Source organism: Meleagris gallopavo, chromosome 2 (genome assembly GCF_905368555.1).
Source record: "Meleagris gallopavo chromosome 2, MGAL_WU_HG_1.1, whole genome shotgun sequence".
Lineage (NCBI taxonomy): Eukaryota > Metazoa > Chordata > Aves > Galliformes > Phasianidae > Meleagris > Meleagris gallopavo.
The window spans coordinates 7,347,634-7,361,922 of NC_139405.1; the positions used below are offsets into that span (position 1 = coordinate 7,347,634).

The 14,289-nt window shown below is 42.9% G+C and overlaps 1 protein-coding gene and 1 long non-coding RNA gene across 3 annotated transcripts in view; one reads left to right on the forward strand and one right to left on the reverse strand.

Annotated features, from left to right (window-relative positions):
* Window positions 1–9,509, reverse strand: part of ACTR2 (actin related protein 2) — a 22,165-nt gene extending 12,656 nt beyond the window's left edge. The window contains exons 1-2 of the mRNA XM_085218774.1: window positions 9,341–9,509; window positions 4,581–4,691 (exon numbers count right to left, since the gene is read on the reverse strand). Of these exons, the coding sequence (XP_085074900.1) occupies window positions 4,581–4,691; window positions 9,341–9,388 (159 nt within the window). The 5' untranslated portion in view covers window positions 9,389–9,509. The remainder of the gene's footprint in view (window positions 1–4,580; window positions 4,692–9,340) is intronic.
* LOC104909504 (uncharacterized) overlaps window positions 9,498–14,289 on the forward strand; it is a 20,735-nt gene continuing 15,943 nt past the window's right edge. Inside the window, exons 1-3 of one of the 2 annotated variants that reach the window (XR_792372.4) lie at window positions 9,498–9,743; window positions 10,022–10,099; window positions 10,762–10,842. This is a non-coding gene — a long non-coding RNA (uncharacterized LOC104909504). The remainder of the gene's footprint in view (window positions 9,744–10,021; window positions 10,100–10,761; window positions 10,843–14,289) is intronic. The other variant, XR_792371.4, reaches the window with a different exon arrangement.

The following is a 14,289-nucleotide window of genomic DNA, read 5'->3' on the forward strand; positions in this document are numbered from 1 at the left end:
ACATCTAGCCTCTAAGAACATGCTTCTAAAGCACTGCTTACAGCACTGCTTTCACTCTACATAGCCTTCATTTCACTGCAGAAAATTGCCTGCTCCACACAAAAACATGCCAGCAGTTACCACGGTGCAGAAAACTTTTAAAGTGAAGGTTATTCAATTTACTACTCAATGCAAGGGGTAAAAAAAGACACACACAAAGAAATGCAGCATCAAGTCCATAAAAGCCCATTTCAGAAGCAACCTAAAGAGCTGCCAGCGAAAAAAGGAAGTTTATTGAAAACTGTTCAAAATAATCTGTTCCTCTCCCAGCCCTTCTCCCTGACAGAGCGCTCCATTTGCTTTCCCTTGTGCAGTAGATCACACCTCCATTACCCTGACTGTACAGAAGACAGAAGTCAAAGCTCTACCCTTTTAAATCAAAGGTACTTCAGTGGAAGCATACTATGGAAGCATACTACAAGAACTCTCCCCCCCCCCCCACCACATTACGCCATCAGAAACCCCAGCGGTGAGAGGAATCAGCTGTGTTTCATTGTGTGCTGCTCTTGGAGGCTTTGTACTCCTGGACAGGACATGGCCCAGGAAAAGCCAGTATTCAAACACACAATCAAGTCACACCAAACTTCTGCGTCCTGTTAACAAAACAAAGCTGAAGGGCAGAACCATTCATTGTTCTCCAGGGCACACAAACAAACAACATGCACGTTGGGTGAAGGAGGGCAGTGCATACGGCATCACTGTCGTGACATTCAATGTTTCCGTCACTCTGGGATTCAATAATATTTGTCTAACTGGAAATTGAAACTTTTTTCAAGCCCTCGGTCTGTAACTTTATGTAATTTCCACTGTTGGAGATACTGAGCTCACGTTGGTCTTGAAGTGTTATTCTTGCACCTTGCAAAACCACAGATCATCTCATAGTTAAACACAATACATAAAATATTCTCGTCAGTTAGTTGCTAGTAAACCAAAGCAATGAAAAACAACCAAAGTAAGTAAGTATTCCAAGGCAAAATGTAAGGCAAGACAGAACAACGAATAACAAAAAACAGCAGAAGAGCTTTAGGTCTCACCAAGCATAAACACTAAACAAGCAGCATGAGGCACCTCACTTACCATTTTTTTGTTATTCTACTTCAACCGGTCAAGAAAGGTGAAGAAAAGGTAGAAGCAAGAAAGTCAGAAAAAGCCTAAATGAAATTCTCCAATTATTTTAAGTACATAGTAGAAATAAGCTGAAAAGAGATGCACACACAGCTGGAAAATATCCAGGTTAGTACAGTTAGGACCAAGCTAACATCCTTGGGATTTTAGCTTAAATGTTTCTATTTAAAGCTACTGCAACAAGTCACTGGCACGTCATGTTTGTGCACCTCATGTTGCAAATAAAATCTGTTCCTTTCTAGTAGGATTCTGTGCATAACTATTCTGTAACACTGGAATTTTACCTGAGCAACGTGCTCATCTGAACTAGACGAGATTCTGCAGAAAGGGTTCGACTACAGCTAGCTCTGGCTAATGCTATGTTTAAATACTCAAGAATTCAAAACAATAACATAAAAATATTCATCTATAACGAGACTTAATTGTTCAGATATCATGGAAGCAAAGTTCTTCACAATAGCAAGCCATGGATGTAGGAAGATAGAAGAATTAAAGCAGCTGGGAAGCATCCTGAAGTGCAAACATACAAATGCTGTCTGAAATTATACTAAGGTCCTTTTCAGGACCAGTGAGATTCTTCCTCCTTCAATTAAATCTACATGTAAATTATCAAAAGCCATAAAGGTAACTATCAGCACTATGAAGGCAAATCTACCCACTGTATGAATTGTGTCAAGAGGGAAAGCATTCACAATTTGTGGCAGCTGCCTTAGCACAGGCAGTACCAAAAAGACTGGTCAAAGCTCAGCCCCCTTCCTCACTTCAAATGCAGAGAAAGTCCAGCACCACGCTACCTTTGGCAGAAACTGAGTACAACTGTAAGACATGGACTATGGCTCCCCAAGTCTCAAATGCCCTAAAATCCTGTCTTAATTGGTCAAAGATGCACAATGATCCTGCTTCCTAAGGTTATTCACTCCCAGACTTGCTTCAAAGATCAGCGAATGGTGAAGACTGCGAAAGTGGTATCCACACGTTTGGTCTCCAACTTCTGAGGCTACAAATTGAAGCAAAATAATACCAGTGATACCTGAATTTTGTGTTTATGTCCTGAACCGGGGACTGTAGGTACAAGAAAATGATGCACCCCCAACTACTGAGGCTGTAGTTCCACAATCATTCCAGAGCCAGCAGCAGATGCACAAGGAAGGTGACTACACTCTTCTCCTAGCTTTCTTGGGGCTATCTGTTTCACTGTGCTTAAATGCTTTTATGGTAGTAAGCAAAAAAAAAAAAATGGGAATTAATTCACCTCACTGTGAAATGAGAGTCCAGAAAGAAAACAAGGACAAAGCAACTTCACATTGGTAACTCCGTAGATGGATGATAAACACTGTTCTGATCAACTCCGAGTTTCAGAACTGCACAGGAATGACAGCTTGTCTGAATATTTTTCAAAAATTAAAGTGATAATCTTCTGGCCACTTCCCTTACCCAGTTTTAAGCTTACAACATAAGAACCTGTAGTGAATGGACAGAGTTAAATTTTGGCATAAAACTCAACTGCTGAAATACATTCCAGTTACAAGCATCTCACAAAGGAAAATGGCACACGCACCTAACAAGTCAACCCACTGCATTATCCCACAGCGATATTCAAAGCATCTGTGGCATAGATTTCTTGCTACAATGTTTTCTTAAAGTAGGAAGCTATTATAGGCAGATGTTCTAAAACAGCTAGGAAGAAATCAGGACACAATTTACACTCTCTAAAATACACACATATAATCCACGCTTTGGCATAAGAGGGGCAATAAAAACAAAATTATAATTTTGGGGGTCTTTTGCATCTCTCTCATAACAATTACTTGCTTGTACTTCCCATCCTTTTAGTTCAACACTGACATCTGGAAGGATATTAAACTAAGTTATTAGGTAATCATGACACCAGAACTGGCAGGACAGGCTATATCAGATCAGCTGGAAAGAAAACACGACTTCATCAATATGATTTAATGCCAGAGAATTTTTTCTTGGTCTTTATGACTTGTTAATCACTTTATAACTTTCATAAAACTTTACTACTTTACCAGGACCTGCTTGAAGAAATTTTTACACTGAGTTAAAGCAGACACCCAAAGAAACGCCCCTGCCCAAGTCCTGCCAGAGAAAGATGCTTTCATCCTCTTGACTTCCTAGTACTGCCTTCTGCTGACAGTACTGACTTCTCACAGGGGGCAGCAGAAGTCAGAATCGTAGGATCACAGAATGCTTGGGCTGGAAGGGATTGTCAAGACCATCTAGTTCCAATTCCCTCTCACGGGCAGGGTTAGTCTGATAAATTAAGTTCTCCTTGTCACTCCTAGGAGTCTGAGAATAAGGAACAAGGCTGCACAGATGTGCGTATTTTCCCCTTTTACTACACTACTACTCAGAAGCAAGAGGGAAAGAAACATTGAAAGCCTGTACATGTGAGGCTCTACTTGCCCTTCACTGGCTGAAACGAGGGTTTCTACAGTTCTGCATGCACTTCTGCTTCTCTCTCAAGTTCCTCCTTCTGCCTTGCCCTCAAAGTAGCTTTCACAATTGCGTTAAGAGGCGGTCAAAATTTACTTGACAAAGAAATTCCACTTTTTCAGCTGGATCTGCTCTCTAAAGTGGCTCAGCACACTACTGCAGCACATTAGGGCCAGCACAAAGTGAGAACGTGTGGCTAGAAGCAAGACAAGAGGCTGTGACCACAGCAGGGCCAAGACATTTACTAGAGCCTCAAATGCAGAAGCAATTACTAACAACTGAAGCATTGCTCTGTAAGTACAAAAGAAAGTGAGAAACGATAGTCCCCACAAGACTTCTGAAGAAGATTTGGGATCAGTGGTTCCCCCCACCACCCCATCCCCAGAATAACATGCTAAGTAGCAGTACAAATACAGCCTCTCACTCTCTAACTGATGGTCCAGTATCATACATCTATCCGCAATAAAAAGAAAACACCACCAACATAAAAAATGAAACGCAAACACAACCAAGCTAAAACATCTCATGCAATGTCACAGACGATAAACTGTGATCAGAAAGCAAAGAGTACAGAAAGACCTCGAATTTTCAGACCTCTTCTGCATTGTCTCATAATCTTAAAGTACAGCTCGGTGATAAATATCAACCACTGCTGTTCAATTTCTGCCTTCTAATGTTGACAGCGCTTACATATTAGCATTTCAAGTCCCCTTTTGCCCACAGCTACTTGAGCTCTATCTGCTGTCTCCTCAATTGTAGCAGAAGGCTTCTGTGGAGCTTTAGACCACCCTCTTGATTTCTTTGTAGTACGTGACAGGGTAAAATCCAGCATGGAAATTAATCAAGAGATACAGAAATGACATAAAGAAGAATACAGAAACAAGCATTTGCAAACACTGCGTATGTCGAAGGACGCCCTAAATATTATTTATCTGTTAGAGAAGAATGAAAAGAATTACCTTGATTTCAATGTTTCCCACTTTAGCGGTTGATCTTATAATAGGTCTTCCAACCAAAGCTGGAAATATGTGCTCCGGAAAATTGGAGCCTGCATAGCCACATTTCACAAACTGAAAAGAAGAAATGATTTTATTAGAGCACTTATTACTTTCTTTTACTAATAATCACCTGTATGGGAGTAAAACACCAGGTTTAAGAGCATGAGTCTTACAAGATTCGTGCTTTCACATTACTTTTACACATATCAGATAGGTAGACATACAACACTGAATTAAGGTACCTTTCAGAATGTTTTCTAAAACAGACTGTCAGATTGTGAAGAAGCGGTACGAAAATGACCAAGTGCACTGAGAGGTATAAAAGAGTGCAGTGTTCAAACCTGAATTTCCTGCCACCCTATGAGAAGTTCTCCAGCAAACAAACTCACCATTTTGTAACGAATCCCCTCGTAAGTAGCCAATGAATTTGCCTTCCCAATTAACACAAGGATCAGCAAAGCAAATGATATGTCAGAAAACACAAAGCCTTTGTGAACTCAGGTGTTAAAATGCTATGGAAAAGGGATTCTCTGTGATGCTTTGTGCAGTTCAAATTGATTTCTCAAGAGTTTAACATTTTTAGGATAGATTTTAAGGAAAAAAAGCAATGAGCTTGCAGCAAAACATGGAGGACACAAGTGAAGTCCCAGCTAGTGGTAGCTCACATCAAACAGGACGTTCTGAAAGTGTTTGTTCCTCAAATGCATACAAAGGGAAGTTTTATGGTGCAAGCTCCAAAGATCCAGCATATGTGCTAAGAAAGCATTAAGGATTAACTGAGCACAAAAAAAACCCGTCTGTGATGATGTGCAACTCTAACATGAAAAGTCACTTTCTGTTGCTCTACACTATTCATCTGTGAGGAATGCTTCAAGCTAATTATGGAAAGGTGCAAGAAACATTCCAGTTAAATTTGGGCTAATAGGAATGGAGAGGGAATTCCTAGCTTTTTGTGCCCTTCATTTCTTTCCCTGACTCAGAATTTGCTCTCTACAAAGGCAGAGCTGTTCTGAAAGCCAGCAGACTTACATTACATATAACATTCATTTCACTCATTCTGTTGCAATCTGTGTTCTCATAAAGGCAACTACTTACTGACATTAGCACAAAGAGTACAGGGGAGTTGCACAGATCTTATCTGTGTATTCAAGAATGCACTGCTGCTATGAAAAGCAAAGAGCCACATTTTTGGATCACGCTACCTGGACATGCCACAAGGCTTTCCAAATGTTTTACACCACAGGAAACATTCGAGACATTCTGAAGGTCTGAGCAGAGTGTAAATAAAGCTTTATAGCTTCTTAAAAAAAACTTTGCCTTTTAACAAATGACTGCTTGCAAAGCACTACACAAGTTTACTGCTTCAACATTCTGGCATACAATAAAACTGAACTACAAAATGCTGAGTTACAAGGATACTACTCTAAGTTCTTACTCTGTCATTTGTAATTGTAACTTTCAGTCTGTCCCTCTGTTAAGCCCTAAGGCCTTGACACACCTTGCTGGGACATTGCACAACAGTAGGATACTGGCAATTCACAAACCTGATAGCTTAGCCATTCACTGTCTCCTCCCTCAATCTCACTCATTTTATTTTGCACAGACTAACTCCAGCTCTCTCTGTCAGGTTTAGAACCAAGAATCTGTACGAGTGACATTTTTACAAACTCTGGTCAGCTCTACGTGGTTAATCAAACAGAAGGGGCACATTTTCATTCTGACTCTTTCTCCCCTTCAAATCCATCTTGTTTCCCCAGGCCACATGAATCATTACAGAATCACAGAATGGCCAGGGTTGGAAGGGACCTCAAGGATCACGAATCTCCAACCCCCTGCCACATGCAGGGCCACCAACCTCCCCATTTAATACTACACCAGGCTGCCCAGGGCCCCATCCAACCTGGCCTTGAACACCTCCATAGACAGGGCATCCACAACCTCTCTGGGCAGCTGTTCCAGCATCTCACCACTCTCTCAGTAAAGAACTTCCCCCTGACATCCAACCTAAGTCTTCCCTCCCTAATCATTAGTGAGTACTGAAAGCAGCTCTGTAGCCAGCATCCCCTGGTGGGAGATGCTGAGTGTTCTCAGGGTAGCATCCTCTCCACCACCACAGTGAGCTCTCAGCTGGTGGGTAGGATGGAGATGATGTCATGTCCTGTACTAAGGCTGAAGGACACTTGATCAAACTACCAAGAGACAGCTGATAACAGATAAATGCACCTTAGCAACGAACACGTATCCACGTAACAAATCCTGAACTGTCTTGGATTTTTTGAAGAAGAAACATATGATGCTCATCCCTCTCTTACAAAAGATCTTGCAAAACATTTGATTGCACATTATAAACCAGTATGGAATATAATCATCTTCTGGAGCCAAATACTCGTGGTGTCCTTTCCACCCTGATGTGAAGCCCTCTATTAAAACTGAAGCACAGTGTGCTTATTGCTCTGCATCCCTCCTCTGTGCAGCCCTTGGAACAATTAGCAAATGATTTCAGTGCAGCACTCAGTGTACACCAAGGCTCAAACATTAAAATCAACACCCGATGTATTTATACACATCTTGGCAAGGAAGACAAAGTTCACCACCAGTCATTTATGCAAGTGTCTGCTATACATTCAAAATGGTTTAAGAGCAGCTACTTGCTTTGCCTGTCAGCATGACCATTTTACCATATATAGTTTCTTCTCCATTGCACTGTGGTTTGCACGGACTCTTTCACTTCCTACTGAGTCATCAAGCAGCAAGAACTTGAACGTATAAGTGTTCTTTCAAACCAAAGAATGAGGAAGCTCACAGACATCACGTGACAGGCTTTAAAATGAACACAGTCATATTCTTATCAGGGGGCTGTGTTTGATTCCTTCAGTTGATGCGATTCTCAAACAAAAACCCTAAATACTATCAGAGAAATACTACAGGCCACTCAGTTACTTTTTGCTTGTCCTATAACAGAACATCCACCTCTATCACTCTCCCTGTCAAGACACCATTGCCTGACTCTATTCTGCACTACATGTTGCAAGAACTTCCTCCTAGTCACCTCTTCCTCAAAGCAGCAAGCTACATTAAGGTTGTATTTCAGCACAACGAGAACAGTAAATTCAAGTTTAAAGTTAAAGCTGCATCTAAGTTTTTCTAGTCTCTATTTTTACATAATACTTCTGGCACCGGACTAGAGACTTAATTTCACACATTAATTATGACATATCACAGAGCGTCAGAAATCTTTGACATAAACCAGGTCCTCTTTGTCACACATGAAAATAGTTAGCATGAAAAATACCATTTTGACAAAGTAGGGCTATTTTGACATATTCAATCCCAGCTGAGGTTTCAAACACTGTTCTGAAGAACAAACCTTTATTCCAGTTTAATTATCCTAAATTGACCTAAATATTCCCAGCTGACTGATTTAACAGTCATGTCCTGATACCTCGTTCTTGCACAGAGCTGTCCCTGCAGGCAAGGTACCAGCAGACATGCACTGTTCTGCTTGGAGGCAAACGCAACCTAAACCAACAGAAGCTGAAGTGATGCTGGCCCCTCCTCCGGGCCCCTAACAGCAGCACAAAGGCACCTCACCCTGTTACTTATACCCAGCAGTGCAGTGCTGGTGTCACCAGCTCCAGCCAAGCCCGTACAGCTCGCTGCTGCACTGCCACCAGAAGGGCAGCACTGAAGGGAGAAAATGGGGAAATGCTTTCTTTTTCTAAACAGTACTGTGGGAAGTGCCAGCGGACCCTCAGCCCTATTCATTTTCCTTAGAAGGGGGAAAACAGGAGAATCACAGAATGGCCAGGGTTGGAAGGGACCTCAAGGATCATGAATCTCCAACCCCCTGCCACATGCAGGACCACCAGCCTCCCCATTTAATACTACACCAGGCTGCCCAGGGCCCCATCCAACCTGGCCTTAAACACCTCCAGGGACGGTGCATCCACAGCCTCTCTGGACAGCTGTTCCAGCACCTCACCACTCTCTCTGTAAAGAATTTCCCCCTGACATCCAACCTAAATCTTCACTCCCTCAACTTCAAACCATTTCCCCTTGTCCTGAAGTTATCTACCCTTTCAAAGAGTTGATTCCCCTCCTGTTTGTAGGCTCCCTTTAGGCACTGAAAGGCTGCAATGAGGTCACCCCGCAGCCTTCTTTCTTCCAGGAGAAGGCACCGGGACCGTCAGCACAGCGCTGTCAGATGCCCGCTCTCATCACCTGCAGTGCTGACAGCACGCTCTGCAATTCAGGAGGCCGAATCCCTAACAACGCCATCCTTTGTCTCAGCTACTCCATCCTAGCCTTTAAACATTTGGTTTTTTCTACCTTCTAAACGCTTAAAAAAATAAATAAATAAACACATACGTATACCTATCATTACTTCGGGGAGGCACACAGGACAACCGCAGCCCCTCCCGATGGTCCGCGATGCTATCTCTGCCACTTCCTGCCTCCACGCTACCGAGCGGACGACCAGCTCCCGCCGTGTGCGCTCACGGGCGGCGAGGCGGCAGCGAGCCCCGAGCCGGGAGCGCCCGGCGATGGCGGCGCCGCCCCCGCTCCGCCCGCGGCCCATTCATTCCCCGCCGCCTCCCCGTGGCGCAGGCCCCGCCGCTGGGCCGCGTAGGGCGCGGCGGGCAGAACGGGCGTGCCGGCAGGAAGCCGGCCCGGGGGAATCGCAGATCTCCCTCCCGCCGCCGCCGCCTCGCGGGACTCACCCCGGTGCCGTTGTCGCACACCACCACCTTCCTGCCCAGCGTGTCCATCCTTCCACCTCCGCCCGCCTGTCCGCCCGCCTGCCGCACCGTCACCGCACGACGCCGCCGCCGGGCCGCGCGCCCGCCCTGCCGCTCGCCCTGCCGCGCGCGCACGCCGGAAGCCGTCAGCGCCCCGCCGCCAGCCAATGGGAGCGGAGCGGGAGCCCATAAGCCCCGCCCACCGCCGTTGCCATGGTCCCACCATCCCCCACATGGGAAATGGCAGCAGCCGTGCCACAGGGGTTCACTTTTTAAAACGTTTTAAATTCAGCTGTCAGAACGAAAAGATGGCGAGGCATCCAGCTTTCCGAATATACGTGAGTTAAGCAGCACTGTACAGGAGCAATCAGCGTTGCAGAGCGAGGTAAATTGGTTTGAAAAAAATCAATTATCCACACAAATTCCACATATATACATGTCTTCATTTTTATAGGCATAACACATACTTTCAAGAGAAAGCAATTTCCTACCCAGATTACTTTTTGAACTGATGCCTCACAGTTAGAAAAGAGCTACGAAAACTGATTTTGCAGACACTTAAGAATTGTGAATATAGTTCCTTCTGACAAATAAGCATCATTCAGAATTTCTATGCCAGCGGCCTCCTATTTGCTTCTGCTAACACCTCGCTTGTTCTTTCAGCGTGCAGAAAATGGTGTACAGGAAAATGGAGAGAGGAGATGGAGCGGGGAAGAAAACAGAAGCTGGGAAGGGTTTTTAGTAAGTTGTGTTCTAACAGCTAATAACATGGGCTGAAAAGCGTATTTTGTTAATTGCTTTGTATTTTGCATTTTTTGTTATTGTTTCGAAGTTTATCGTGTTTGCAGTAGCATTTTGTGGACCTTCTGTAGTACTTTCGCTATGCAAAACGTTTGCAAAATCACATCTTTTTTTTTCATTCCCCTGGTTGTTGTTTCAGTGACGAGGCCAACACAGTGAGAAAAAAGTCACTTTCTCTAAAAAATAATAATAATAACAATAATCAGAATTTTAAATCAACAAATGAATGACTACTCTTTAAGAAAAAAGCCTAACACTGCTAGGAAGCTGAAATGTTTCATTTTTATTTTAATGACCTGATAAGACTTTAGATAATGTCTTTATTTCAAAATTATAAGAAACATTGCAAATACCATGGAAAAAGTTTGAAAGAGCCATTGAAAAATTTCTATTTTTATTATCTTTGGTTATGCAGACAAGTCGTTCTGTCTACTCCTTCCCCATCGTGAACAGGCTGCCCAAAGAGGTTGTGGATGCCCCATCCTTGGAGGCATTCAGGGCCAGGCTGGATGTGGCTCTGGGCAGCCTGGTCTGCTGGTTGGTGACCCTGCACATAGCAGGGGGTTGAAACAAGATGATCATTGTGGTTCTTTTCAGCCCAGGCGATTCTATGATTCTATGACTTCCTGGTCATTCTGGAGCATCAGCAGCTGTACCTGGATATGAATTGCACTGTGATACAGGTAAGTTTTGCATTAATATTTTCAATTTTTCAATGTGTGACGTTTTCATATTCATACAAGTGAAGGGTTTATGTTGTTGCCTGATACGTGTAACAGATACATATAACAGTTGCCTTAAAAGGCGGTTCTTTGCCCAGAAAAATTAGTTGATCCATTTATCTGAAGTCACTCATCTTGTTGAACCCATTGTAGAGGGCTCAGAGGAAGTAGTACTCAGAGGAAGTAGCCTCTGCCTCCTGTTCTACTGTTAGGCTTGCTATGTAATTCTGGACACATGGCTTAACCTTCCCAAATCTGAGTTTAATGAGCTGGATATGCACCACGCCATATGATGCTTATGCTCATGAATAAAGCACTTGAGCTCTATGAATGAGAAGTGTTTCAGTTTGAGTTCTAATCCTCTGTTGATCAGTCAGACAGAATGCTTCCACTATGTTTCCTTACGTAGCGAGGCGTTCTCTGCTCTGAGATAAACTAGCCTTTATTTAGGAGACCTGAAGGAAAAAAAAAAAACAAACAAATGATGCATTTGCTAATTTTTCTGAGATTAAACATTTGGTAGAACTCAAAAAATATGTTTATTAGTTTAATTGTATTACATTAATATACATCCTCACAGCTTTTATTACATAAGCCTTTCTCTACAGGGATTTAGTCTGTTAGTTAAGGAAGCCCAAGGGATTAATCTGATAGCTGCAGTCAGATATTACAGTGTAATTAAAGTCATCCAGGAAACAGTAATACTGAAGTCTGCCAATCCCTGCAAAACAAACAGTTAATTTGCTGCACCTAGCATAGCATATAAGGTGACACATTAAAGGGGCACAAGTTCTGCACCAGAAATAGGCCTGTTAAGGAGGAACTTGTACTGCACAGTGTACTGCACAGCGTAGCCATCGCTGTTCTTGCTACCAACTATTGCTGTCTGTTTTTGAATAGACTTAAAAGTTTTTGGTGTTTTATTAAAGGTCACATGCAATGCAGGAGAGGAAATGTAACGTGTCTTGCACAAAAGTCTATTTTAAAACTTTCTTTACTAATTTAGTTGTATCGAGATGTTACTTCATGTTCAAAAGAAAAAAGAAAATAGAAAATGCAGTGGCTGTAAAGAAGAAAGTTGCAGAGTACCAGAGCAGCCTTCTTAGTAGTAGGGAGAGACGTTTTGTCATGTTCTGTACTTGTCAGTGTCTTTTGCTGCAAGCAGGGTAATGGAGAGCATCCATCGGTGCACGACTGGAGGAGAAGATCTGCTGTCTGCATGAATGGCATCAAGGAATAGCACAACAATCCAGAAATTCTGCATCTGTGTTGTGCTTGAGCCATTCTAATAGCATAATATACGCAGGAGAGATTTAATTTAACTATATCCAAAATACACAGGGTTTGGTATTTCTTTTGTACATAACTCTAATAATGTATATTCTAGTTAGTGCAACTTGCTTTCAAGGTTGTAAAGAAATGAACAACAAGAAGAAAATAACATGTATTTTTTTCTGTTATCAGAGTAGATTTGTATATATACTTCACAGCTTTGTTTTCTTGCTGTAAGTTGTAAAGTAACCTTCACATAATATTGTGTAAGTGGAAAATTTCTCTGCCAGAAAGCTAGAGCCCACTATCCGTTGCTTGTAAAACCACGGAGAGAACTACCCACTGTTTCCTAGGAGGAGATGGTGCTGTGACTTTAGTCTGCAGTGCTGTGGCTTTAGTGAGAGGGCAAGGCTTTGTGATAGAAGATAAGCAAAGTATGATGACTAAGTGGAGGGCTGAAGCTTTTACTGCATCTGTCTTGTACTGAGTTGAATAGATTTTTAGGAACTTGCCAGTCAGGAGACCTGCCTTCATCCTAATGTGCAGGCATAGAGAAACTGTATGAACAGAGGAAGGAAGCACTCAGAACAGAAAGGGAGAATGAGCTACTGATGCACGCAGAGCTCTGCTTGGTATGGCAAGCAAAGGAGGATCCAGGAGGAACAGAAGACATCTCTTCTTTGTCTGATCAGCCTGAGAAAAGTCCTTAACAAAACAAAGTGGCAGCCTGGAGAGTATAAAAGCACAGGAAATGATGCAATTCCAGTCCCACTTTTGCTTCTTTCTCAGCCTTTGCAAGGTGGGTGAGTAGGAGTTGCCTGTGCCAGCTCTGTGCAGGCTGGCAAAACTGGGGCCAGACTCTATGTTGTTGAGGCTGTTCCCAGTTTTTTTTTGTCAGATCGAGAGAAGGACACCCTACATAAATGTTGGTATTAATTCTTTTCTCTTAGTTAATCTGTTTTGTTTCCTGTTGAGGCATTTTACCTTTGTCTCTAAATTATTTCATTTGTCAAAGTCAAAAGAAAATAGAGATTCGAAGAAAGCACGCCTTAGAATAGACTAAACACCAAGTATTATTTGTTAGATATATGAAACGGGGGAAACAGGAACTTAGAAATATTCAGAAAATCAGTATGCATCCAAATAGTTAATGTTTGAGGGGGCAGATAAGCCAACACACCCAACACACTCACCCCCAGCATTGCATGGCTATATCACCAGCATTCAGGGATTCCAACCTTTGCTAAATCTTTAATATCTTTAATATCTTTGGTTATCAAACCCAAACTCACTCATTCGCCAGAAGCAGTGTGGTAATGGGAGCCCATGGGGGAATTTTCATGCTCAGAGAAGACAGCTCACATGTCAAACTGTGTCAGGTGAGAGTGCTCAGCCAGCCTGAATTTCTGCTGAGAAAAAGGACCGGATTCTCCTCCCTGTTAGCACCACCCAGTCTGAGTCATGCAAGCTGGAAGCAGTAGTGCAGTTGCCAAACTTCCTCACCTCGATCATGCTATCCGGTGTAGGCTGCACTGGAATTGTTGAGTGAGGTGTTCAGATGTATTCTTAAAGTATGCTAAGCACAGGATTGTTCTGTTGGGGATTTTTCCACAGCATTTCTTCACCAGACAGAGAAAATCGCAGGGTAACAGTATAAACATCTGTTTTTGTTGATTCATTTCCAGACAAACATAAGAACACTTAAAAGTCACATTTTGCTGGATTTAGTTTTAGAGCCATAGGATCGTAGAATGGCTTAGTCAGAGGGAACCTTAAAGATCGTCTAGCTCCAACTCCTCTGCCATGGGCAGGGCTGCCCCCCACCAGCTCAGGCTGCCCAGGGCCCATCCAACCCAGCCTTGGCACCTCCAGGGATGGGGCACCCACAGCTCTGGGCAGCAGTGCCAGGGCCTCACCATCCCCTAAATGAAGAATTTCTACCTAACATCTAACCTAAATCTCCCCTCTTTTAGTTTAAATTCCTTGTAGAATTCCGAGTTTGGCATCTGCCATCCAAAATACAGACAAAGTTATATGATAGAATTCAGACATTGTAAATCGTAATGGATTTTGATCACAGGATATGATGCTACTTGGTCACAACAGCCCAGGTCTCTGTAGGACATATACTTCCAT